The sequence below is a fragment of the Neolamprologus brichardi genome, chromosome 11, assembly GCF_056152115.1.
Source record: "Neolamprologus brichardi isolate AB-2024 chromosome 11, ASM5615211v1, whole genome shotgun sequence".
NCBI classification, from domain to species: Eukaryota; Metazoa; Chordata; class Actinopteri; order Cichliformes; family Cichlidae; genus Neolamprologus; species Neolamprologus brichardi.
Window position 1 is genome coordinate 11427917 of NC_142114.1, and position 27724 is coordinate 11455640.

At 42.4% G+C, this 27724-nt stretch overlaps 3 protein-coding genes across 7 annotated transcripts in view; 1 reads left to right on the top strand and 2 right to left on the bottom strand.

The window, feature by feature from the left end:
- Positions 1 to 4540, bottom strand: part of LOC102794715 (furin-like protease kpc-1) — a 201978-nt gene extending 197438 nt beyond the window's left edge. Inside the window, exon 1 of the mRNA XM_035909559.2 lies at positions 4316 to 4540. The gene's annotated coding sequence lies outside the window, so the exon portion shown is untranslated. The remainder of the gene's footprint in view (positions 1 to 4315) is intronic.
- Positions 4541 to 5264: 724 nt separating this feature from the next.
- On the top strand, positions 5265 to 21984 carry mms22l (MMS22-like, DNA repair protein). Its single transcript, XM_006794801.2, has 26 exons — positions 5265 to 5369; positions 6069 to 6266; positions 6525 to 6650; positions 7106 to 7158; positions 7883 to 7970; positions 8092 to 8269; positions 8549 to 8642; positions 8743 to 8873; positions 9106 to 9219; positions 9299 to 9478; positions 9927 to 9983; positions 10074 to 10193; positions 10412 to 10647; positions 12718 to 12934; positions 13026 to 13315; positions 16632 to 16813; positions 17073 to 17223; positions 18505 to 18644; positions 18900 to 19042; positions 19223 to 19379; positions 19515 to 19660; positions 19771 to 19982; positions 20238 to 20404; positions 20961 to 21057; positions 21252 to 21419; positions 21585 to 21984. The coding sequence occupies exons 2-26, from the start codon at positions 6094 to 6096 to the stop codon at positions 21658 to 21660; spliced, it is 3696 nt and encodes a 1231-aa protein (XP_006794864.2). The 5' UTR covers positions 5265 to 5369; positions 6069 to 6093; the 3' UTR covers positions 21661 to 21984.
- A 583-nt stretch (positions 21985 to 22567) lies between these two features.
- Positions 22568 to 27724, bottom strand: part of klhl32 (kelch-like family member 32) — a 32744-nt gene continuing 27587 nt past the window's right edge. For all 5 annotated transcript variants that reach the window (XM_006794799.3, XM_035909554.2, XM_035909553.2 and 2 more), the window contains 3 exons: positions 27368 to 27560; positions 24982 to 25076; positions 22568 to 23588 (listed from right to left, as the gene is read on the bottom strand). In XM_006794799.3, coding sequence (XP_006794862.1) covers positions 23427 to 23588; positions 24982 to 25076; positions 27368 to 27560 — 450 coding nt within the window. In that variant the 3' untranslated portion in view covers positions 22568 to 23426. The remainder of the gene's footprint in view (positions 23589 to 24981; positions 25077 to 27367; positions 27561 to 27724) is intronic.

Below are 27724 nucleotides of genomic sequence, written 5' to 3' on the forward strand. Positions count from 1 at the left end.
GTGCGATGAAAGCTAGAACTCTGGCATCGGGGGCCCCAAGCGAGACAACACACTCTCTCCAGTTCCCAACCCACACGTTTAATCTCCTGGCCTTGATGCAAATGCTTCTGAGAGCAGAAAACACTGCAGTGCCCTCATTGCGTGAACTAACTTCCCTCTTTAAGCAAAACAGGAACTTTATCAGTCTGTCTTTATGCTCGTACTTTTCCTGTGAACAATGATGGAACAAAAAAAAAAGTTGCCACGTTGCTCTTGAACAGCATCTACTGAAAAAGTAAAACAGCCGATGTACTGCTGAACGAATGCCACGTTGAAGAATATTAATTGCTTAAACTCCCTGTCCTTTCACCACATTACACAATCAACATTTACTGTTGATCTGCCAAGTTGGCCATTTTTCAGTTTCATACATTAGCTTACATTAAATGCAATTAGAAACGCAATCAGGCAAAGTGCTGTTTCCAGCGCGTATGTCTGCTGCCCGTGCAAACAGCTCCTAAACTCTAAAAGGATGCTTCTAAATACAGCTGCTCCTATTATACAAGCGACTAGTTGAGTAAGGAGGCGTCATTTTAAGCCACGCGTTATGCAAACAATGCTTAAAAATAGTGCACGCAAGACATAGAACAAAATATATCTGACTTTTTGGAAGCCTGATGAACAAAACAAGCGGTTCTTTTAAATCCCTTCTTGAGAATCGTGATGGGAATTCTTAACAATGATTTGTTTTATGCGCAAAAACAATAATCCAACGTTATCACTTGCAGTGCCCGTATCTAATTGTGTTAATGTGCAGCATCTGTGGTTGAAAAAAATCGTTCTACTTCTTCATCAATTCTTTCAGCCTCTTTACTTTGAGAAATGCACCCGCTAAGATGCAGCAAAACTCTGAACCAGACGATTAAGACGTCTCCTTCTATGAGTGATTCTGTTTGTGTGTTTATCTGACTCCTCGTCAAAGTGCCTCCTCCTGCAGCGTTTTTCGCCCCCACCCCAAACAACAAACAATGCAGCTGACCACTGTTTAAAGTCTGCAGCATCATTCAGCTCCTATCTCCCGAGCCACTGATTGAAATCGATAACCTCACTTGGGGCTCGAGCCCCAGTCAATCCCACTGAGGTGCGGGGCCGGGAGCGAACACCCCACCCAACGAGTAACCAGCCCTGGGCAGAGACGAAGTAGACAGGGAGAGAGGGAGGAGGGAAAAAAAGAGGGCGCATGTGAGACTGGAGTACAGGGGGAGCCACATTGAACAGTGTCAGGGCCTCGGGGCCTACTGGGACGCTGATAAAGTACCTGGACATTTTTATAGACAAACTACTTATTTCCGTCCTCATATCGCTTGGGAAGACTGATAACTTTATATTCCTCTCAGGCAGAGGAAAGAAAGGGAGGAGGGGGGTCCTTTCAGGAGTTTAATTGATCAAACTGTAGCCACAAGGTTTTTTTTTTTCTAGAGATAAAAGAGACTAGCACTCTCTCCTGTACAATACAGAGATCTTTTAGAAAGCAGACCCAATGAGGGGAAAAAAGTGTAACTCATTATGCAAAGTCATTACAGTCCTCTGACTACCCTCCTTAAAGAGAAGGCGTTAATGGTAAAACTGTTCATGATTTTCCGAGGTCAAACTACTGGTCACAGGATAATATTATTTCACAATGTCCACATTATCGCTCCAACCAAACTTTTTAGATGGCCGTTTTAAGGTCAGACTTAAACACCATGTCTACTTAGAGTGTTTAACATTAGTAAATTACCATAGTAATATTGCCCAGGGGACATGTTGGTAGAGAGCGAGGGGGGGGGGCAATGTCTCAATTTTACAATGGGTTTACAGTAGAATAATGTTCTTTCTGTCATGAGTCAAGAGAACAAACGCAATAAAAACTGAGCCAGAATAATCAACCCCATCTCGAGCCATCAGCAAAATGGCAACACATATGCAAACGTTATTAAATATTTTTCCTCTTTTTGTACATTGCCCTGAAAATACTCCAGAATCTTACGTTCATGTGGATAAAACAGACTTGTAAAGCTTTACAAGTCATATTGGACAGATTTTGTTGTCCGTGGAGAGAGGCAGGCTAGCAATTTTCCAGTGTTTAGCAAATGCCAGGCTGTAATATAAGGAGTCCTTGAGCAAGACTTAAACCCCTGGAGCAGCTGAACTGCAGCTGACCGTAACTTCTGACCTTGTAGTGCGTTTGTGGACGGGTGCTGCATTTTTATCACTGACAAACAAATACTGTGGAGGCAGATACTTCAACAGTTTAATGTTATAATAATGTTTCTCAACATAGTTTGGAAAATAAGAGCACTATCAAAGAATTCAGAAGAATTGCTATATACAAGGTCAAAGAAACTGATGAACTCTGGACATTAAAAACAAACTAAAGCCCTACCGATACAGGATTTTAAAGACCAACGCTGATTTTGCAGACTGATGCCGATACCAATATTTGGTGGGATACAAAAAAAACAAAACAAAACTGTTTTCTAATATATCCAATATTATTTCAGGCATTCAAAATATAAACATATTTCCAAAACATCTGTCTAGTTATTCGTGTACTCATTTAGACTCTTCCAGACTCTGCTCTGATCAGCTGGCTGTTGGTTTCCCCGTTTCAAACACTTATCTTGCCAAAGGGAAGTTGCAAGTGTCAAAAAAATATGCAGCGTCAACACTCATAATATGGTTGAAGCGTTTTTCTCCTACCTCTTCTTTGTTTTTCAACCAGTACAAGCTAATGATCAGCTAATGGCCAATACTGGCCAACATGAACCTTGTGATAAATCAACCAGACATGACTGAGAAGTGGAAATGTCCTCAGAAACACACATCGCTAAATGGGACAGGGTTATCGATATGCAGTGACAGCACAGAGGAGCATTAGTTCATATGTCATGGGTAACGTGCATAATCTGTAAAAGACATGGAGCACCGTATGTTGGCATCCGGACAATGTCTTACTTACAGAAGGTCTTATTTATTTCAGCAAGACATAACCAGACAGCATTCTGTACGGAGATCGGTAGTAAAGGAGTCCAGGTGAAAATAACTGGTTTCCTATGAAATTAAAAATCCTGCAGAGGAAGTCCAAAACATTTGAGTGCCTAAAATCATGTATCAAGCAAGGATGGAAAAATATTTTACTTGTACAACTACAAAGGGGGCTACTCTGATTCTGTGATGGACTGGCATCCTGTCCAGCATGCACAGTCAGGATATACTCCAGGTTCATTATGACCCTGAACTTGAAAAAGTGGTTAGATGGATGGATGGTTAAATGAAAACTACAGCAGCTGGTCTCCTTAGTTCCCAAACAAAGAGCAGTTAATGGAGCACATGGCCTTGTCCAAACTATTTTGCAACTTTTTTTGGAATCATGAAAATTACCATAGATTTCAACATTTAAATGTTTAATATACCTTTTGTGTATTTAAAAAATGAAATATAGTTTTGGGCAAATTGGAAATTATTGCATTCTGTTCACCTTTTTATGAAAGGAGTCGCAAACAGAACTAAACAATCAATAATATTAATGACAGGTTTTTACTTTTCCTCATTATATTAAAAACGTTGACTAATGAAAAAAAAACACCTATATTATCAGCATAGCTCCCCCCAGCTACATCATGCATGGGGGCTAGTCAGACATAAATGGGGGACACCTGTAGTGCTGCATGGCTATGGCCATTATTTCGTTTTACAGTGTGGAACATTTTCAGCAGATGTTGCTTCCAGTTGCCTCTGTAGCAGTCTGCCTGTAGTTATCCATATGTTGGCAACGGTGTTCTCTCCTTTACACACAGTTCATTAAGTCTATCTGGAAGCCTCAAAAGGCTGCAGGTAATTACAACACCAGGTTATCACCTTAACATAATAATGTCCCACTGCATCCATTACAAGCACCAAACCTTTTTCATAGTTTGCTGCTATTAACTGAGGATGATGTGGATTAATGAATGCATCCAGAGAACTGATGTGAGTATAGTTTAAGGTTCTCACATTGTTAGCCTCGGGTCTTGAATTTTAGTGACACCCCCCCCCCCCCCCCCCCCCACACACACACACACACACACACACACACAGACAGACACACACAGACACAGCAAAAAACACAAAAAACTGAAAAAAAACCACCCAACCTGGTCCAGTGCATCAAAGCCTGGAAACGAGGCTACATCTGAGAAAGACGGGAGGAGGGAGTGGGGGTTCAACTCTCACTCCCTCCATGCAACACGGTGCTGGGAAAGGATAGAATGGGTTTGTAGAGAAGGAACTGGGTGGAAGAAAAGAAAGCTTTTACCTTTCCCATCCAGGCGACAGAGCCCTTAGACAGACGGACTGCCTTCTGTTGAAAGCAGAACGGCAGGTCGATGCATCGTGGAGAAAAAAGAAGAATTCCGACGCGTCCATTTTTTTTACTCCTCGTAATAAAAGATGCAAATTAGAGCATGCAAAACACCGCATCTACAGAGCACCTTCTCACAGAACAAGTCAAACGTGCAGAAATAACGATTTTGTAAGTCGGCAAAACGAGCACATCCACGGCGTGTGGCGGAAGGGGGGATTTTGTAAAGATGTGAGAATGCATTAGAATGCAAGAAATGGTGTGATGGCGAGAGGGACTGTTGGGAGAGACAGATCTGCATATGGAAATTAGGGTTAGCCTGCTTTAAATTGTTTTTCATACAGTCCATTATTTTGTATTCATTTGGGCGGAACCCCGACAGTGGGACCGAGGGGGACAAGTGACTTGACAAATCCCAGGGAAAAGTCACGGCACGGAACAGGTGCTTTGGTTCAGTGCTTTTTTGTGAGCAACTGTGTACGCACATACATGCTATGACGATAATGGTTTAAATATTTTTTCATATATCCACATAGTATTGTTTTCCCGAGTCTGTATTTAACATCCTTTATGTAAACTTAATTTCAAGTTAGCGTGTATGTCTTAACAAAGACCGAGAAGAAACTGAATTTAATTATTTTATTTGTTTAATGAGAGAGCTCAGCGCTGTTAGTGGTATACAGAGGAAGTTCAGGTTGCTCTTTAATACAACTCACGATAAATACAGCTGCTGAGCCGACTATAAAACGACTACAATTCTAAATATCTTAAAAGCTGCCCGGACAGACATTGCGACGGAGGAAGCGCTTAGCAGTGAGACCTCTTGTTGTGTGTCTGTCAAAGGATTAGGCTCCTCCCAGTAGGAAACTTCGGACCAATGATCGGGCGTGGAGCGAGTGTGCGCCTGCGTAGTGTGAGCGCGCGGGACCGGCTGAAAACACAAACAGCGATGAATACTGGGAAGTAAAATTCACAAACTACTATACTGTACAAGAAGCCGAACTAACAGGTTAGTTCATATTTCATTAACAGATGTTTTTGGAGGCTTTTCTGTCTTTAGTTTGCCTGTTAAAAATAGTTTTGTTTGACTTAACTGTGCTGTCGTGTCGGCACAACGTATGCTAGAAAAATAGCGCAGTTAACGCTAGCATTATCGTGCATAAAGCGTATAATGTAGATACGTTAAAGTGTTAAATTTGCACTTCGTAACTTCTATGAAATATATATATATATTTTATATACTCTCATGTCGGATCCATTGTGAAGTACTTGTTCGTTGGCTAGCTATATGCAATAACATACATGCCTGTCACTTATACATTCAATAAAATCATTTATGTTGCTCCAAAGATATTTTTTCCCTGCTTTCTGCTCATATTTTCTTTAAAACTACATCTAATTTTGCACAACTCTGCAAAATTAGATGTAGTTTTGTATGCTCTGCGTTGAGTACCAGTACTTGTATGTAAATACAAATGTACTGTAAGGTACATTTGTACTTACAAATTAAAATGCTAAAATATTGCTGTGAAACCCTTTTGTTTAAATTATATGTAGTATTAAATTATACATCATCCCAGTATAATTGTGAATAACTTGTTGAATATTTACATATGAACACAGTTTTGCAAACCACTGACAAAAAAGCATTCTCTCAGTATTTTGCGCTGTGATTTCTTTTTTTTTTTCTTTTTTTTGGTCATTTCAGGTGAAATTGATTCTGCACTGACACCATGTCAGATGACTTCAGCCAGTCCCTCACCCCGCCAGTTTCCCCATTTGCAGGAGACAGTCTATGTGACCTGGCTCCAGTTCGACCACCGTGCTTCTGCTGCTCTGATGTAAAAGATGATCCCGCTGGAGTACTTTCCACAGAGGGATACGTTGTTAGAGGCTCCTTGAAACGGTATAATTACCTTCTACCAGCTGACTGTAATCGTAAAAAATTGTCTGGCACTATTTTGTGCCTGAGAAATGCTGTCAGTAAGAACAGTCTTGGAAAATCGGGTCATTTTTCTGTGTAATTTATTCAGAGGTCAGTTTTTTATGTACTTATAACACCTCAAATGTAATTCCATTTACCTCCCTTGTGATGTTATAGCAGCAAAAGTTCCACTAGGAGAAAAGATTTAAAGTCTCACTGCTGTCATTGCATCCACTCCAGGCTACTCTTGCGTCTTGACCCAGCCCCTGCAGAATATGAGACGGACACAGTGGACATCTTTGGCTTCTCCTGGGTGACAGAGACAGCACTGGTGGAATCTACAAAACTACTGTTTGGCCTCTTCAGGTAAGGCATGATGTAAAGCATACGTTATTTCAGTCTGCTTTAACTCTTTACCCTTTGAAAGCCTATTAGAATTAACCTAGGAGCTCTCTTCTGAACTGAGCGGTTGTTTGACGCCTTCTTATAGAAATGACTGGGTGTGTATCGAGTGTTAGTGAGGGTGATCTTTGCCTATGCAGCTACCTTTGGAAAAACCCTGATACTATTCTAATCATTGTGAAAACCTTTGCTGATATGTAATGAAGCAACAAAACATGTTGTTATGGGAAGTCATCAGATACCATCTTTATAAAGGAAAGAGTTAAAATTTGTTGTTTCTACCACTTAATTCTTTTCCACGGCAGCAAAAGTGTGGTCATGAAATCATTCTTTAAAATATTTCATATATATTCCTGATACATTATTGAAAAAGACATCCTTCATATCCATTTACTCTTCTGTTCTGTGTTATGTTTCAGACAACGGATTTACAAGTTGGAGACTTTAGTTAAGTCCAACTCAAATGACTTTGGTAAGTCTGTGTAATCATTAGTTCAACTAACAGTCTTTTAGTTTATTGTCAGTATTTTGTTCGCACAGTAAGCCACTGTTTGCTTACATAGGCATAGTTTGTGTATTAGTTAGATATACAGGTTGTTTATGTGCATTGCTTGTTTATATAATTAGCAGAAAAAGGATTTGAAACATATTTTTGTGCAGGTTCTGTCAACCCCTTTGGAACTTGGATCAGTTTTTTAATCCTAGTTAAGGCATATTATGTGGGGACAGAAAATGGTCTGATCAGCTTGTAGGAGAGTGATAAAAAATAGTTAAATCAAGTGAAGTAAGTGTAGGAATTACCGAGGGCTTCAAATATGTTAACCCTCTCAGGCTCAAATTAAACTTTTTGTTGCTAATGCACAACCAAGTCCTGCAGTGGTACTTCTGAGTAAAACAAACTCATAAAATATGTATGTGGGGTAATTAGGTTGTTAGTTTTTAACTGTTGCAAATCGGCAACGCCTGCCTTGAGAGGGTTAAAGAATGAAATGTCCATAATAAATAAAAATAATTATTCTGCAAATTAAATCCCATAATTTCTAGAGAGTTGTTTTCTATATATATTTTTTATGAACAATTTGAATGTATTTGATATGTATATATGAGCTGTACAATAGTCATTTTCACAGTGATCTGATCTCTAATACAGTAGACATATTATGAGTACTACCTACAGCACCCTTTTGATGTTTTAGGTCAAGCTGGAAATCTCCACTATAAAGCAGAAGAACTCCGGCAAGAATGTGTTACATTTCTTCAGTATGTCAAAGTCTTTCTACACAGGTAATTTTAACACATTTTCATGTCACACTGGAACTAATAAAAACATGTTAATATATTATGGTGTCATGGAGTTTTTGTTTATTTGAATGTTTGATTGGATACCCCTTTTGCATATGTTCAGATATCTCCAGCCTTCCAGGTCCCTGGATGCAGGTCAGTCACACCCTTACGAGGAGCTGGAGGCTCAGTTCCCCTCTGCTCTTTTGGAGGAACTTTTTGGGATCACTCTCCTCGTAGGACGACTCAAAGACATGCCTGCTAATGTTCAAAGTGCCTTTACTATACAGAATCACGGAAAGGTACGGCCAAACGCTAGTTGGTTTGTTTAGATCTAACTTGAGTAGAGATTTAATGTAAGGCATTGATTACAAAGGTGTTAGGGAGCTAAAAAACCGAAGAAAAAAACAACAACCCAAAGACAGTATTTAAAACAGATGCAGACAATGTGGGGCTGGCATACCAGAGTACAAAGGCTATATATTATCAACTGAGCATTAGGTTTTATGACTACAGTTTTATCACCCAGCTGATTTTTCTTCTTTTCACATTAAAATGAGAAATCTGTGTTCCTTTTACAGATTTTACCTCCCTCCTGGCATTTGCTACACCTTCATCTAGACATCCATTGGTCAGTTTTGGTGATCCTTCACCTACTTGGTCACAAGATGCAGGGTTTGTGTTTGCAGCAGAATTCTCACCTAGGAAATAACTAAAGAGCTATTGAATTATGATGGAAACAGGCTCTTTGTAATTTTACTCATTCTGTCTTCAGGCCAGGTGGTGTACGCCCACAAGTTTGTGGACCTGACGGGAGAGAACCTGACTGATAGCAGCCTGTTTGACGAACACCTGTGCAGTCTGCTGTGTGACCTTACTGGACTGGCCATGGGCAAATACAGCAAGGTGGGTGGTTCATTTCATCTCACTAGATGCAGCAGTGGTATTTCAGAGTTATGTTTTTAAGCTAAAATTCTAAGTGTTTCTCATATAATTGGCACATTTTGTAGTTGGTTAGCGAAAACTGGATCGAAGCTGCACATAGAAGGCATCGCAACGTGCAACAAAAAACATTTTAGTGTAGAATAAAGCTTTAGTTGGCAACTCACTGTGTTTAATTGATCCTGTTTATTTGTAGGTGAGGCCTACAGAGGCGCTGAGCAGCCATCATTACCTTTGCACCTGCACCAAAGAGTTGTGGGTCCTGCTCATGTACCTTCTGGAACACAGGAATAAAGCGTTGCACACACAGGTAACACACATACATGCATGTTCTGTCACACAGTAAACTTTGATTCTGACAGTATTTAACTAATGTCTGCTCCCTTTAGTCTTTCTGGAACTACATCAACTCGTTGCTGAGGCCTCTGGTTTTAGGAAAACCTGCTGCTGAGCAGTTCAGTGGCCTCCCCACACACTGTAAGGACCCTCTAGGATTCACATGGTGGCTGGTCACTCATTTATCAATGCTAGGCCAGTATAGTCGGAGCGGCACGGTGGTCCAGAATGAGGTAAGAAACTAATAATTGCAATTATGATACCTGAAGATGTTCCAAATGAACAGAAAAGTGTTTCTATGTAACTAATATATAAAAAGATTTTTTTGACATATAAAACTGCAATTTGTTTCATCTTAAACACTAACCCTTTTAACAACAAGGTTTTTACAATATATTGTGTTTGTACTTAACCTAATTCCCTCATTTCGTGGGCATTGTCTCAACAAAATGACCAAATGAACCTTGCACTGAATTGGTGTTGTTTCCAACAGTTTACAGCACAACCATGAGGCTTTTCCAGTTCTCAAATGATTCGATGATTGTATCTGAGACTGCATTAAAGAGCAGAGAGGCAGACTACACTTTCAATACATTGATTCTTGAAGACTATTATGATGAATATAGAATACTGTGAGTTGTTGTTTTTAAGTGTCTCTCATTAATTTATTTTCACCTGCAGAAAAACCTGGGGGATAACTGGACCTTTGTGGATGAGTTGCTCAAATTAACTTGTAAGGTGAGCGCAGTTTCTAGTTGCGATATTCAGTTTTTGAACCCTTTAAAATCATAGTGCTTTTAAATGGCATGTGTGTGTGTGTGATAACAGGGAGGTCTAGCAGAGGAGCAGGTCAGGATGCATGTCCACTCCTGCCTCAGTCTTTGTCTGATGTGGGAACCGAGCACCAGTGCTGTGTCCACCCTCTGGGATTACTACAGCAAGAATTTGGTAAAATAACATCTGTGGCTTATCATGAAGTATATACATTTGATTTGCTCACCAATTTACTACAAGTAGCTTACTTTTGTGTTTAACCATCAATTTCTGAAATGTCTTATTGGTTGCTCCTTTATTCACACCATACTTCTAATTCTTAGCATGTCATGCTGCACCCTGGTTAACAAGGGCTCTGCAGTTATATATTATGCTCTGTCACTCCTCTTCAGAGTGCCTCATTTACCGTGCCCTGGCTGGGGATTTCTGCCCTGGGCACTTTATGCAAGACACCTTTAGGTCTGTTGGAGCAGGCCCGGAGCTGCTGCTCCCTGCCTCCCCTTCGCTCTCCAGGATACACCCAGCTCTATCGCTCTGCCAACTCCTTCCACATCTTTCTTCGAGTGCTGGCCCTGTGCCTTGCACAGGATCGGGCTGGAGGAGTCCCGCAGAGACAGATCAAAGGGAGGTAAGGATGGAGAGAAGGCTGAGAACCTTTGTAGCTCTTGATCCTTCACATTTTCTTCCACCTTGAAAAGTAGGTTTGACAACCTTAACACTATATACTCTATATTGGGCGATTTTGATTTGGAGGCTTTCAGCAGTGATTACTAATCAGCGATAGGCTATATAGATTTCCCCTTCCCACTTGATCTTTAAATGTGTGATGTGTTTAAATGGTGTTTGGATTTGCCTATGTGTAAGCACTCGCTTGCATAAATACACACACAACATGTGTGTTTGCAAACTGTCATGCATTTGAGTCTTGTTTGTGTACGTGCCAGGTGTATCGCAGTCTCCCGGTGCGTCTTTGATATTTACTCAGGCCCACCGGTGGAGCAGGTGTCTCAGGAGTCAACCACCTGCTCTCCTGAAGAGGCCAGACCCAAGAAGCCTCCTACCGATGCACACACAAACACACAGGCTGTGCACCTGCTCCCTAGAGCAGTGACATGGTTTCGGTGTGTGAGGCCGTTGAAGAGAAGAATACAGTGCGTGTTTGAATAGGAAATAAAGAAAAAAATAGACAAAGGACAAGAAGCTGATGGATGCATCAGAACCATGTACTGGTCCATCCTATATCCCAGGCCGGCTGGCTGCCAGAGGGAGGCAGCCGTAGATAAATCCGCCTAATGACTTCCCTCTGTCTGGAATGTGCTCAGTAGCACTGCAGACATGGGGGCTAATTAGCTAACGAGCGTGGCGGTTAATTCGCCTTAACGAAGCTGTGTTGGTTTCCAACACGGAGAGAGGGGAGCTTGGGTGGTGGGGGAGCAGGGGGATGTGGGTGGTAGGCAGTCTGGCGACAGCCAGGCTGGGCTGGGACAGGTCCAGATCCCCACCCCCCATCCCCTTCACCTCCCTCCATCTCCCTCCACCAAAACTATCACCACTACCTCCTCCTCCTAAGGAGGCGCGAGGCGTGCCGACTGTATCTCCACAACGCTTCGGCAGCGTTCCCACTCCTGGCTAGGCTCTGCGGGACACCCGCGACGACCACATTAATGGGATCGACTGCAAGCATGTTGCTCTCCAATGCTGGGAGTTAGGAGCATCTGCTTGCCTCCAGAAAAAAAAGCTGTCCAGAATAAACAAACAGAGAGACAGGTTGGGAGAACACAGAAAATCCCCTCTGCTATCTCCCAGTGTGCAGCTTATATCCCTGTTACATACTAGCCATTCATCTATTTAAATCTCCCTCCCTGCTCACTATGACTGTATGCTTCACCACCTTTTCCTTTTATAGTTCTCTGTGGGTGTAACTAAGCTGGTTGTGGTGTTAACCTGGTCTTTCCCAGTTTCCGTCTCATTTTTCTCCACTCCTTTTATACCAGTCATACTTCTTACACTGAGTTTGTCTTGGGATGTGCGCTGTTTGTGTTTTGACCGAAACAGCAGCTCTACTCACCTGTGTGGGCTGCATCTGTATTTTAGGATGGGGAGGGCTAGGGGGCTCCAGCCTTCTGTGTTTTCCTGCCAGGCGAGCAAGCTCTGTGTGTGTGCGCGCAAGTGTGTGTGGTTTTATTGATCTCTCTCTGTTGTTGCAGTAAATTGGTTTGGCTGTAGAGAGAGGGACTGAGCGCCTACTGCTGTGTGTCTGAGTGTCTCTGACATTTAACATGATCTTTAAAGGCATTTCTCCACAGTGCCCGCAGGATCTAACAGCGTGCTGGGTGGTTCTCTATTCTTACTTACTCTCTTGCTTTTTCCTTTCTCTCTCACCCACATAGGCTGGGGAGCCCAGCCTCTCCCCCTGGAGCTGAGAAGGTGATGGAGGCAGGTGGTGGGGTGCACTACAGGGGTGGAAAGTTCAGTTAGTCAGCGTTTAAAGTCAGGGGGTTTCAGAAGAACAAATCATTTCTAATGAGTTGGATAGTGGAAGTAAAGAAAAAAGTGAAATAGGATAATAATCTAAAAATAAACAATGCAACCATTTGTTTCTTTGTCTTGTGTGTCATGATGTTGTCCATCTCTTGTGGCATACCTGAGAACCTTTGTCCTTCCTCTTTCTTTCTTACTTTGGTCCCTGTGTGTCCAGGATTTACTCTAAGTTCTCCCCAAAGAAGATGCAGGACCTGTCAGAAGCAGGTCTCATGAACTTTCTGCTGCTGTTTCTGGTAGTGGCCCGGCAGGCAGACCTGGAGGATGTGGCCAGCAGAGCTTGTGAGCTGCTTGGCTTTCTGCCCTCTAACTGTCCTCTTGGACACCGCACACTAATCTGGAGAGGGCAGCTGTCAATGGTGTTGCTATTCCAGGTATATTTGTTTACCATAACATAAAAAAAGATTTTAATTAAAAAGAACATTTAAAAAAAAAACCTGATGGACCATCGTATGTTTGCTCCAGGAGCGGGGTCTGGATGTTGGAGCTCAGGCTAGCCTGCTGGCTTCCTCCTTTAACGAGACAGCCAAAGAGTTCTACAACAAAACCACAGAGGTCTCACGAAGGCTTGCCCTCTGGGGGCCACTTGGGTCCTACCTGGAGGGTGTGGCCGAGGTGTTTGAGACCAGCACCACTCTCAGCCTATCAGAGGAAAAGCTACTCAGTGACGGGTTCAATTGGTTGCTGCCTGCCTGCCGACAGTCCGAGCTGAATTCTGCCCTGGGTTTTCTGCAGATCGTCCTTGCGCAGCTCAGGTGAGAGAGCATGTGTAAATATTCACCAGCTCCCAGGTATCTCTTACTTCTCCTCAGTTTCCCTCATTCTTTCATCATTCACTGATAGCTACTCCCTCACAGATAGTAGACACATCCAGACAAATGTTTTCTGGCAAAGGCCAAGCTAAGCTTTTATTAAAATCTGATAAGTCTCTACGGCAGAGGAGAGTGATCTCTTCTGCTCTCCCATCCCATCCCAGAGTCCACTCACTTCTCATACTGACAATAAGAGGATTGTGCTGTCAGCAGGAATGGGTGTCTGTAAAAAGCCTGTGTAGCACTGAGGCCCCAGTTAGTCTCAGGAGGACCAGTGGCCCCGGGTCACCCTAACCAGGTGCTGCAGTAGCCCTGATTAGAGTTACGGGCCCAGGGGACCCTCTGTGGACCCTCCTGTCTTTATGAGGACGGCAGCAGTGCTGTGGGTGTGTTGAGAGACAGTGGTCAGTAGGGCACCAGAATGAGTTCAGCTGTAGGACAGGGGTGTTCATTACATGAACAACCCCAGCTGAAGGTCAGAGAGCCACATCTGAAACGCACTCTGTTTATGGGAGGTGGAGATGGAACAGAGGCCACAGTGGACAGATATCAGACAGTGAGGAAAGACGTGTATATTTTACACGCTAATCTGGTGTTATTTAGAAGAGTCAGTTTGTTTGCAACCTATTATGTTTGTAATAGCTCTGAACCACAATTAAAGCGGCTTCTTATAATTGCATGGATGAATTAATTTAAAATGTTTCATGCTCCTAAGTTACACCAGTATGCTGTGCAAAGGCATTAAAGTCTTTGACAACAACTATCATTTCATATTAGGAAAAAAATGCTTATTTTGAATTTATGACCATGTGGCCATTATAAACTCAAAATTAACTTATCTTTGAGCATTGTTGTGGCCTTCACCAGCTGCTAGGTGAAATGGTTTCTCTTTGGTTGCTTTACTTTTGTATGTGCTCCACTTAGTTGTTAGAGTTCTCAATTGGTAGCATCCAGACTATTTTATTAAAACAGTCTTTCTAAAAGTTGTTGCTTGCAGCTCCTGGAAACCAGGCTAGTGAGGTTTGTTTTGAAAAAGATCCTACAGAGAAGTGAGGGTGACTCTTAGTTTTGGTGATGGTTTCCTGTGGCTCCATCACTAAAGGTGAAAACTAAGTGAACATTTATTAGCAAATATATTCAGTGCACACAATGTGCTGTCCATTTTATGTCAAAGTAATGCGGTTTAATACACAGCTTTGTTGAGTATATATCTGATTTTTCAATATACCCCTAGATATATATTGTTTGTGGAGTTTTGTTGCACTCAGAGTGTTACTACGTCTTTATGCTTACGCTACTTTGAAAAGGTTAATAAATGATCTGAAACCTCGGAAAAAGGGCATTGTAAAATGAAGTGTTACCGAGCCCTCTTGGTGTTTCATGTAGGTGTATGATTGCTTTAATTCTCCAGCGTGCACTACCATCCTCTCAGCACACACAAACCTACATAACTGTCCACACCCCCAAAGTGAAACACTAACCGAGGTGTACTCGTTTCTTATTTCAGTGCCAGCCCCTTGTAACACAGTATCTCGTTAGCTTTGCTAATTCCCAGACTTCCCATCTCAGATCTTGGGGTTGAAGGGCACACATTTGCACATTAATGGCCAAGGAGTGAGAGGAGAAGAAGAGAACTCTCAGAGGCCCTCTGTGTTATGGCCTGGACCACCATGACCCATTTAACCAAAAAAAAAAAAAAAAAAATTTAAATACCGTGCTCTCTCTCTTTCCAATTCGTGCCGCCAAATTAAATATAATTCTTCGGCCTGGCAATTTTCGGTATCTCTTTGTGATTAATGCCTTTTCTGTGACACAATTAATGGGCAATTATGTAGCCTGGCAAATTTAGTGTGTGCATCATTATGTCTATTAAGAGCCATGTGGAATCTGCACACATTATGAGAATTATTCTGCCAATGGTTGAGGCGGCGTAGGGTCCGAACATTCACTCTTGATAGCCATCGTCATGGTGCTGAGGCAAGAAGCCAGTAACAGGCATAATTCCTCAATTTTATTTCTTCCCATGACCCTCCGCTGTAGGAGGATGGGGGTGACGCTGGTTGATGAGGTGAGCTGGCATTGGCACAGTCTGTTGGATCTGTTTTTGGCACAAACAATTAATCCCCATCTCCTTGGCTTGATAAAATACAAGCCTTCCTGTGAAGCTTTTTCCTTTGTGAGCATTAAGACCTTTTAGCGGATTTTGATTTTTTTTTCCCCCCCATAGTCAAGGACAACTACTGTCAGGTGTCTTCTTATAAAGGAAAAAACACCTTTACTTTAGATACAAATGTGAGGACAAAGTAAGGAAACGGGACGTGGAGTTAATTCCATGTATACCCATGTGTGCGTCTGATGTGTTTGTCTGCCTGGCATTGTTAGGATGCTACTTTTTTTTTTTAATGTCTTTACAGTGAAGGCAGCTGGGGGAAGGGTTACTTTGGTCCCTAGTGGTATGTAACGGTGTGTGTATGTGTTTGTGTGTACATGTAAGAAGCCACAGTGAGGAGGATTAAGTGGGGTCTCTGACGATGTCTTGTACAATGAGGGTTGATGGGTGTGAAAGGCCTATTCCGCAGTAGTAACGAGGCTAATGAATTCAGACTCTAATCGATTGTCTCAGCTCTCTCTGGATTAGATGCAACCTTGCTGGAAGGGAAGGCACCGTTGAGGTGTGTGTGTATGTAATATAGTAACAGAGTAGAGTGTGTGGTTAAGGATAGGATAGCAGGAGGCTGCTAGTTCCTCTATCTTTTGCTTCTTCCCCACCTCACCTTAGCCCCCGCTTCCCTACACCCTCATCCGGGTGAATGAGGGGGACAGAAGGATCATCTCCCGTCTAAATGAGATTACAGCTCCTTCAGCTGCTTATCTGGGCTAATGCCAGCCACTGTGGGGCTGCCGTAGCGGCTGGGGCCAGGGCCAGGGATGAGCCAGAAGAGCCAAAGTATAGTCTGTGTACAGGGGATCAGTATTAGGCTCCACTCTATGCCTATAATATCCTCCTCTCCTTCCTCACACCTACCTCCACCCCGCTTTGCTCCACACTGCAGCGCACCACTGCACCCAGTAATCCCCCAGGAGAGAAGAGAGGGAAAACATATGAAGGAGGAGTGAAAGAGAGGAACTGTGGAGCAAAAGGATTTGACAAAGTAGCGGGGGGGGGGGGGTGTACACAAGAGGGAGCACTGAGTTTGGATTTTGCATTGGATAGATTTGTTTATCTGTTCTCGCTTTCTGTGTGTCTGTGTCCTTCCAGACGAGTCCATCAGCGCAGTGACCAGTCAGCTCCCACCCTGTCCTGGGCTCCTGCTACCACCAGTGTGGTGAAAGAGCGCCACCTAGCGGTAGCAGCTGCTCTCTGGGCTCACTTCTTCCCCTTTCTGCACAGCCTACGTCTTTCTCAGACACCTCCAGCACAGCTTGCAGATGCAGCTGCAGGTCAGTAAGAACCAGTGGGAAGGAAAGGTGGGAGAGCAAGATTTCTGGGCATCCTCATACAAAAGAAAACTGATGTAGCTATTTTAAATGAAGGAAATTTGAGGGGAAAATATGGCTTTACGAGTGAAAAGGTAGAACTGGAAAGCACACAAAAATTCAAAGATCATAGTAAAGAGAAGACATTAATGACTTTGTACACTATACTTGTATCATCATCCAACTAACTGAGACAACACTGACCTATTTTCATTTTCCTCAGGTTTCACCCTGCTCGCCTTTGATCTACCCACTTCGGCACCCCAGAACCTTCAACCAAATTCAGTTCAGTCCATCATGCAATACTTTGGGTGGGATGACATGGTTCACCCACTCTTGGTGACTCGCTATCTTTCCCATCTGCTTCAAAACAGGTAGGCTTTGACCTTTGAATCCAATCCCACCCCCCAGTCTTCTCTGTCCCAAAACATTTTCATTTGACTCACCTGATGCTTTTACATCAGGTGAGTCAGATGAGAATGATGTTCTCCTCTTTTCCTGTTAGTTATCAAGCTTCATCATTGCGTGACGCACTTAAAACTGTTTTCCATAACTTCTGCAGGTACATTACACAGTCTCTAATTAATAAATGAAGCACAGGGTGTCCTTGTATAGTGAAGATGGTTATTGATAAATAAAAATGCATTCATGTCTTTATACAGAAGGTAAAAGCTTCAAAATTACACTCAAGAGTAGAAGAATGATTATTATTTCAACCACAGACATCTTTTCAGACGGTGCCAAGTGATACTAAAGCTGCAGTAGGGAAAAAAAAAAACATCCAAGAGTTTTAAAAAAATCCAACCCTCCATCTGCAGCTCCAAGTCCCTCCCATCACATAAGCGCTGACATGTGCATGTGCTTCATATGCTTACAACACAAGCTGTTAGAGGCTCTAACAAGCTACATAAACATGAAATGGAATTGGCTGCAGCCATGAGCCTTTGGCTAAGGTTAACAGAGGGCTAAACCATTAGGAGGATTCAACATGGCCACTTGTGGCGTGCTTAATGGAAATTCTACCTGCACAGCCTGAAATCACTACAACAAAGACAGATTAGATATTACAGGTATGCGTCTAGCAAAGACAGAGATGCTGAAACACCAATCAGAATAGCCTGCTGTGGTTGGAAAATAGTTCCCTAGTTAAAGTTGCAGACATCTGGAATATTATCTGGCCATCAGCTGCACATGCTTCTCCACCAGTCCAGCAAGATGGAGAAAGAAAACGAGCCACAAGCTAAAATAATATCCATGAACCAAAATGTTAATAGACCACAGCCTTACCTACTGAGCTGTCTGGGCACTGTTTATTAATGAAAGAGAGGCAGGAAGATTATTATGCAATAAAGAGGTGGTGTGTTTTGTATGGGCAACTGCCAGTACCTGACCCTTCAACTGCAAGATACCAAAGTGATCCTTTATAGAAGTTTTTTCTGACAAGCTTATCTTTCTTATTTTGCGCGGGTTGCTTTAAAGTGATTGCACAAGCTGCAAAGTAGAATTTGCTTCCATTGAATTAGGCTTTCCACCATTTGAAAAGATGTGCATTAGTTGGGCAGTCAATAGACACCCCCTCACCCCCCACCCACCCTGCCCCACACATCTCCAAACAGACTTGTGATCAGGTTCTTGCTGTCTCTTCTCTTTTGCAGTGAGCTGGTGTCCTCTCTGAGTGGAGATCCTGGCGTTGCTGTGTCTGGTTCTGCACAAAGCCTGTCAGTGAGGGCCTGGGTCAGATGTGTTCTACAGCAGCACCTTCACAAGAACCCAGATGGCACTGACAGCAGAACAGGTAACAATACTCAACAGCAGTTTTCAACCTACAATGCAATTATTATTATTTTTTAATGTGACGAGAACGCTTAATGAGAATTACAAACATGTTAATCTAGGACTCTTTTTCCCCTCAGAAATTTATAGAGGTGTTGCACGGCTACATCTGTGCTCTGAGTTAAACCTATTCTTTATGTAAAAAAGGAAGTGTTTACATTATTGTGAACTTTGTTATCATTTCAATAACCAGTGTTTGTGTTTTTGCATTTGTCAGCCCGGGCTGTGGAACAACAGTTGTGTGAATTGACCCGGCTTGTGCTGAGGCTTCCCGAGGTGGAGAGGCTTCTGCAGAGAGCCAGCCTTAATCTCACAGCAACCAGGCCAGAGCCGACTGCAGCCCTGGAGATGTTTGTCAAGGTAACATACGCACACAGGTGACAAACACACTGGGGAATAATTCTCTGTCTTTGTGTATTTTGAAATTTTACAGCAAGTTAGTTATGAGAGAACTCAAGTCAGCTTTGTGTCCAAGTAAAAGTAAAAATCGTCTGTAAACCTTCATCAGTGTGTGTTTCTATGTGTTTCACATGGTGTTAGGCTGTAGGCAGTGTGTACAGTGGACTGAAGGTTTTGTCTGAGCGTTCAGCCATGGTGACCACAGCCCTAGACTACATTGGTGACATCCTGAAGCACATTAAACCGTCTCTCGTCAGCAAGAACCAAGAGGGAATACAGCTAGCATACTGGGCTGTTGGTAGGTGCAAAGTTTATCAATTTCAAACGCATCACAGAATACACACAGAATCTACTGTGTATATAGTCCACGACTGGGCGAGAAATTATTGGAATTGTGTATGAGAGTACAACACTGTCTTTTCTCTGTGACCAGGCTGCATTGTGAAGCACTGGAGCCCCCTGCTGGCCACATCAAAAGCACAACAGCTGTTGTTCCGCATTGTGGATGGGCTGCTGCTTCCCCACAACCTCACACAGCAAGACAAAGCTCTCAGAGACAGTCTGCCTTTGTATATACAGGTGGGGACAAATGTATAATATAGACACACATTGTCCAAACACACAGCCGTTACATTAAAGAAAGAAACCTGGCTATTTTGATAAAGACCCTTCCATTTATCGTCTTCCAGGGTCTGTCTGTGGCCTCTAGTGTGTCTCAGTCCCAGGGGGCTTACCTGAAGCAGCAACTACGTTCTGTAACTCGCAGATATTTGGACCATTTCCTTCCTGCCTCGCCTTCTGTGGGCATTATTGCCAACCACCCGGTGCTTCTAGGTGCCTGCGAGGCCAACCCAACCAGCCGTGGAGCTGCCCTGAGGAGACTCATCCTAGAGGTTCTTTGGTAGGTCTGCAGAACCATGAAAAGAATTTGCCCGTCATGATCCAGCATTGACCTGAATTTCATGTTCACATAATTTCTGAATGTGATTCCTGTTGAATCAAAAACTCTCTCAGCAATAACTGAAAACTCCAAACGCCCCAAAGGCTGTCTGACCTTTATTATCAAGGACTCATGTATATCATTTCCTTCTTTCACCATGTTTCTACATAAACAGCCCCTTAAAGTTACTAGAAATACCTCTGCTTGTGTTTGCAGTGAGAACTTCCTGCAGTTCAAAGGTCACGCCCCCCCTCCTCGCTTGGCATCCGTCCTGATGTTCCTGTTGGAGCTTCTGAGACGAAATGGTGACTCAGACCCCTCCCTACTCACCGTGCCCCTCCCCTCTCTGCTGCGCTGCATTATGCTGGTCAACGAGCCACAGGGTAAGACTGACAATCTGAATCTTAAACAGTTTTACAAGCCAAGTTTTAATATAGCAGTCCTCCACTACCTCACTGTTTCTCTTTCTGCAGCTTAAGTATAAAACTATATAATCATGAGATCTAATAATCTAGAAGTTGGTATAAAAAGAGAGTGTCTGGCTTTTCATATGATCACAGTTCACTGAGTACAAGCAATGTAATGATGGTCCAGAGCAGAGGAATATGGACAGTGCAACATTAGTGGCATAAACAAATAAAGTTGTAATCCAGCAGCTGTTCCCCGTGTGAGAAAGTGCCAAATTCTACTCAGAAACTCTTGTTATGTAGATTAGGGGTTGTTGTAATGACTTGCAGTACTCAGATCTTCTGTTAACTCTACATTTTACTGCAGTTTTGATTGATTGAAGTAGAAGTTAAAGTCATTTTTTATATAACAGTGTCATTTAAGTGGATTCACTTCATTTCAGACTAATGCGTTATATAATCAACACTTTCCAGCCCGTCTCTATTGATGTGATTGTGAAGTGATTTTTATTTTTTTATTTTGGATGTGCAGTAAGGAAGACGAGCACAGATGCCTTACAGCTTGTAGTTGAGCGATGTGGTGCCGCATCTACAGAGAGACCATGCGACCAGATGATCACAGTCTTACGGTAACTGAATGTTTGTAGCATTAAATACTGTATGCATCGACAAACTCTGCAATATTCGACTGTGTAAGATCATTTGAAATGTATACATTATTCATAGACAGTAATTATAGATCATCATCAAATTACAGCCTCTTTTATCCATCATTTTTATTCATTTATTTTTTAAACCATGCCTACCATCTCGATGCTCTTAGGTCGTTTGTGGAGGAGAACGAGGGAGTCTACGACAGGCAGATATATGGCGTCTTGGAGACTGTGGCTGTTTTAGATCCCACTGTGGTTCAAGCTCTTATCCCCAACCTGTCTCTCAGTCTGAGAAACACTGAGCACAAAAGAGGACTGGGCAAGAACATCGCCTTGAGGTGAGCAAGCATATGAATCACATCCTGGAAGCCATGTAGACGGCATTCATCACTTTAAACTATTTTTAAGTTGTCTAGACAATAAGCGCTGCAGTTGCATACAGAACAAGAAATATTCAGCAGCTCTGTGACTTACAGAATGTGCCACATTTGTTTGTGTAACAGGAGTGCATATGTGAAGTTGCTGGGTCTCCTTGGGGAAAGTGGGCAAGCTGAAATAACCAGTCTGGAAAGCGAGTGACAAAAAAAATCCAGTAAAGAGAGACCTCCTCCAGGACCTGCCACAACCTCCAAGAATCTTCTTATCATGTAGTATTTTCATTTTTGTCAATTTCCCTTAAAAAATGAGGATACCTTAGAAATTCTGTTTCATTTATGTTTAGCATAATCTGTCAATCAAATCAAATGGGCATGTTCCTATCATGGATTAAAAGCTTAATATTACCTGTCTGTAGATATGTACATATTGTCCAAAAAAAAAAAAGTGCAGCTTTGCATCTCGAGAGATTCACTGTTACTGAATGAAAAATGTGACAATAAATGTGAATGTGGCCACACGCCAGCACCCCCACCTTTTTGTTTCTGTTCGATACTAAGAGAAGGGAAGAATGTGAAGTGTGCACACATTATTTGTGATTATGGTATGAGGTGCTGCATCTATCTATCCAGCAGTCTGAATTACAGATTTGATCAGGGCCCAATGACTTCACCACCACACCTTAAAAAAAGTTGAGAAAACGGAAGAAGTAGTACTGTTTGTTCCTACTCTCCCGTTCTCTCTCCCCGTTCCAAGTTCAGCAATCTCTTCCAATCCCGTTCTAGTTTGCACCTAATCACATGAAGTCTCACTCGTGTCTCCCACAATCACCAAGTCTCATTTTCTGTCATTGCTAGTCATTTTCCAGCCTCATCAAACTGCAATGCATCTCCTTCATGCGAGGAGCTTTCTGCTGCATCACATTCCTTTTTCCTCCAGCAGCATCAGAGCTGGTTGGAGAATCCATGCATAAAGAAAGAAACTGAGGTGGTTCTTTAAATTAGTGTGCAATTATCTATTGCTGCTAAATAATTCCCACTGAAGAACAGTCATCCTCGCCCCCCGAACTCTTAGAACTACTACTGCTCTTGACAGAACACACTCCTGCACCTTTTTTCACTTCTCTGTTTGCATCTTTATTCTGCAAATTTTCCAGGTTTTCAACACCTTTCTTTTTGACAGACAAACGGGGGTTTGTTTTGGTCAGAAGTATGTTTTGGACAATCAGCATAATTCAGTATATGGTACGTATGCACGCAGATGGGACTAGACATTCATTAGACCACAGTCTTAGGTCCTGAGTGTATTAACAGTCGCACTCACATAGGTCGTTTTTTTGTTATCTTATTTGAACTGAAAAAGCTGGCATGGTTATTTATGTACTGATGAGCTCAAGCCTGACACCTACGAACCCAAGTACCAGCACAGGCGATTAGAAAGCAGGCTGTTCTTCAGGCCACCGAAGTGATTATAGGGATCACGTGGAAGTGTTATACAGCAGTTCTAGCTAGAAATGCTCCTACAGTACTTTAATGGGTTACAGAAACTGCAGTTTCATTATTACCTTGAGGACAGTTGAGCAGGTCAGCAATATCTGCTTTCCAAGTCTTTATTAATAGTTAGGATGACTGTCTTTTTCTTTTTCTCACGTCCCTTTCCTGCAAGATTTATGTTCCCACTTGCTCCTTGTGTCTTCAGTGGTCATGATGTTTGTCTTTGGAAACATACAACCAAAAAATGCTTTATTGTTGTGAATGTAGATTGTTCCTAGAAGTTTAAATAGCTTAAATAACATGGCTCTTGTCAGGAAAATATTATTATTATTACATTTTGGTGTCAGAGATGGTGTGTTTCAGATTGAGCCCAATAATCGAGTACTTTAAAAAAAAAAAAGAGAGAGAGTTTATCTGAAAGTGCTCCATCCTCTGGTCAAATGTTCTGGTTTCCTCACGATTTGTAAAGGAGTGGTTTTAAACAGCACCTATCCTGTGATGGGGTACTTGTAGAGTTTGTAGGTTCGGGCAGGTGAAGTAAGGAGCAGGAAGGAAACAGGCCGCTATCCCATTGGAGGCAAACGGCAATGTTGGCCCATAGAAAACCTCCTCCTTTCCTCCCGTGCTAAGATCCAGCACCTGGAAAGAGAAAACTCATGCAGTATATGGCACAGCTGTAGTAATGGCACTGGGCCAGTACATAGTAATAACAATGTCTTTTCCTTTGGCACCACCACAAGGCATGAAATTTGATACAAACATACGCATCAGCCTCAGGAAAGGTAAGAGATATTGTCCTATTTCAGTCTTTAAAAACTGCTATAGATGACCCTATGCCAATTAATAAATCCCAATTAAGCCTTTTTTCAGTCTTTATATTAATACTAGAGAAATTATTTAATGAAAGTCATTTGCTCCTTACTAGATTCCAGCTAGAATGGTCTTCATCTTTAGATTGACGAGCCATGAAAAGTTGGGAAGGTTCTTGCTGTTAACTAGGGGATAGTCGGTTAGATTTGAATTAGTCGCCTACAATAGAGCACTTGTTCCCTACAATACTAGTGAAACTGCTTGAACAACCTACTAAAGCATATACTAACTTAATCAATCATCAAGTCAGTTCAACTTGTGGAATACTAATCCCCTCAGCAGGGCTAGTATGTGCCCCTTTGTGCAAGGAGGAACTGGACGACCTCCAGGAGGCCGCTGGTGTGCATGTCTCCGACCAAACAATCAGAAACAGACTTCATGAGAATGACCCAACGTCCTCCGTAGGAAGTAGTAGGCCCTGTGCTCACTGCCCTGCACTGTGGAGCGTCACTGGCATTTTGCCACAAAATATCAGAATCAGCAGACCCACCACTGGCACCCTTTGCTTTTCACAGATAAGAGCAGGTTCACACTGAGCACATGTAACAGACTAACATCATTCAGTATGACCAGTTTAGTGGTGGGTCAGTAATCCATGAAGGGACACAGACCATTAGGTATCAGGATGAAATCCTTGGATCCATTGTCTGACCCTGTACTGGTGCACAACAATGCACAGCCTCATGTAGTGAGAGCATACAGGCAGTTCCTGAAGGATGAAGGAATTGATACCATTAACTGGGCCCAAACACTCACCTGACCTAAATCCAACAGAACACACCTGGGACCTCTGTCCTTCCAACACTGCCAGTTTGCAATTCCAAACTGTTCAGGAGCTCAGTGATGCCCTGGTCCAGATCTGGGAGGAGATCCCCCAGGACACCATCCATCGTCTCATTAGTAGCCCCCTTCCTTCCTAACACATTACCCAGTCTATATCAGTATAGATATCCAGCATTATTTTTTTGTTACGTCAGTGAGATCTGACCAGCAGTCAGATTTTGACACTTGTATGCTGAAAGTACTTTAAAGTACCATTAAAACAAATGTTTTCCACATTGTTAGAGAAATCCTTACTGCTCCTGTTTTTTAGCATTCAGTCTTCTCCATTGGGCTTGTCTGGAGCCTTTTAAATTCACCTGTCTATACTCTGAAGACTCACCTGAATGCATGCCAGAGGCTCGTTGGTCCAAATAGAGTATCCTCCAACTACATAGATCCTGTCATCGTGGACCGCTACTCCAGACTCGTTCTGACCTGAAGAGGACAGAGACGGCACAATGCTTCACTGTGCCAATCAGAGGGCATCCCGGCAATATGACTTCCACGTCCCCCAGGAGGCAGAGGGGAAGATAAATGGAGAAAGATGGGGCAAGGGTGGGAGTGTACGCAGAGCTATGGCGTGTTCTCTTTCTGTGACTTTGTCTTTAAACTTTTGCAGATATAATGGGAGGAAAAGATCCGAGAAGAATTGTGTAAAGTCAAACAGGAGTACAGGAGGAGGAGGAAATAACAATAAAGTCATCCAGAATTTAAAGCCTGTAATGGGAAATGAGAAAACATGACCACATCCTACAGTATATGCATGTGAGATTGTCTTGGCAGTGCTTGTGTTCCATCCCACCACTACCCTGTAGGCTAAAAGGTGCAACATATCCTCAGGTCCAAAGTAGACATATAGTCTCTATATGTTTTAATTTAATCATCCTACCACCTACTTGCAGCCAACAGGGAGGCATTATGTGTTGTGTTTCTAATCTAATGAGAGGAGGGCAAAGCCGAGAGTTATACTCAGCCTACGTTTCCAAGCACCACATATGTACAGTGCATAATTGTATTAAAAATATATTGTGTTCTAAATACATTAGCATTAAAGCTGCTGAAAGCTTGTTTTCAGAAGTGTTTTTCATTAAAGATTTACGACTACATAAAGAGCAATTAAAAGTTCAACTTGGAAAAAAGTTTGATCGACAGTGGCCTTGAGTATCAGCCTGCTGTTAGTCATCACACTGGTATTCAAATGTCACTAAATCCTCTGTGAATTTGGAAATGCTGCCTTTTAATTTGCTCGATTTGACAAAAAACGATCAAGGTTTGCGTGAAAGTGTAATATATGATACTGTGCAAAAGTTTTGAGCCACCCCTCTTAGCTTTATATTTTGCAATAAAAATGGCAAATAGGTGCAGTGCTTAATTGAAATGTACAAACACACATGGAAATGCAGTCACCCTTCCACTGGGACCATTTCTGATGAGGCTTCAGTGAACAGTACATGGATCAACTAAAGGCCCTGATGAATGTCTCAGGTCTTTGCTGGATTTTTCTCCTGTTTCTTAAGGACGTGACTTTCAGAAATTGTTCATCTGCTGTAGATACTTGTACAACATGCTAAGATGTGCAAGGTTTTCTGCTAACAGCACTCCTTGTTGGTGCAAAAAATATTATTTTATGTCTGTCAAACTGATCTTTGGCATTTTTCATAGATTCAACTAAAGAAATGGGAAAAAAACATTTTTGTAACAGCCTGCTTGTGGCAAAGTGCCTACAATTAGCAAAGAACCAGTTTAAATTCTGTCTGCATAGACTAACTAAAAACGTCTGAAAACGGCCAGCTTCAAGTACTGGACAATGTAGGAAAAACCAGTCATTGTCTGAAGATAAACTTTGAAAGACCTTCAGAAAGCCTGGAGAACTGTGGCTCAAAACAACATTTTTAAAGGTCTCCAAAATATAAAGGAATGGGTGCTGTCTCTTGATGCTGTATGTCTTAAGTTAGCTCTCTTTTATGGCTCCACAGCTCCTGACAGAGCGGGTTCGAGCTGCTAAACACAACAGAAATTTCAATATGTTGCTATGATAGATGAGTTTGTTAACTCAGACTTTATGTGTATGTATGGTGTAGGGCATATCTAACACTTTCAATTTAACATCTTCTCAAAAATAGAATATTAAAGTTGTTGGTCAAAAAAACTACAAACTGATTTATGCTAGGAAGATGGGAGAAGCAAAATGCGTTAACATTTCCCACCCAGTCACTAGTAAAGTCACTCACAGTGGGCAGTGGGTCTTTAGGTCTATTAATATAAAAATTGCTAGTCTGGCTCAAATCAAAGGTATCGTGATCGAGCACCAGCATAAAAGCATTTTGTTCACACCCTATGTGTTTTTTTAATCCTTACCAAACCACCAGCATTAAATAAACAAGTTCTAGTTTAAGATGGATTGTAGTGGTGAATTTCATGATCCTGTCAGGTGAATAGCAGAAGCAAACATTGTTTCTCGATAGAGTCAGTTAACTGCCCCAGTTCTAGTCTTTATCTAAGTTAATCTAACCATCTCCTGACAGTAGCTTTATGTTAGCGCAGACATGACCGTGGCATCACCTATCTCCTCTAACTCTCAGCAAGAAAGCTGCAATTTCTCTGTCACAGCCAAAGCTTCTTGTGCTTCTGTCTAATGGATCATTTCAGGAAAAAGTTGTGCAGGTCACACAGTTATTTCTGAGCATGTATGCATGTTCACACAGTGGCTTCATCGCTTTGCCCACCTGTGAGGAGGCTGAATGAGCACCGCGTCCACTGATCCAGGTCCATATTATAGGAGTCGATGTGGCGGACCAAAATGCGATCGTTGTTGTAATCCAGGTCGTTCCCACCTAACACGTACAGTTCCCTCCTCACCGCCGCCATGACGTGGTATACTCGCCTCTGCAACATGGGACTGCGGGCCAACCACTGGTCCTGAGGTGGAGGCGAAGGAGGTGGTGAGTAGATATGGGGAGGGAACGGCAGATGGATTTGAAGGGGGGAAAAAAGGGAGAAAATAAGAGATGCAGTACAAAGAGGGAGGCAGAGAGAAACAGCGAGGGTGGAAAGGGAAGGAGGATGAATAAGAAGATTAATAT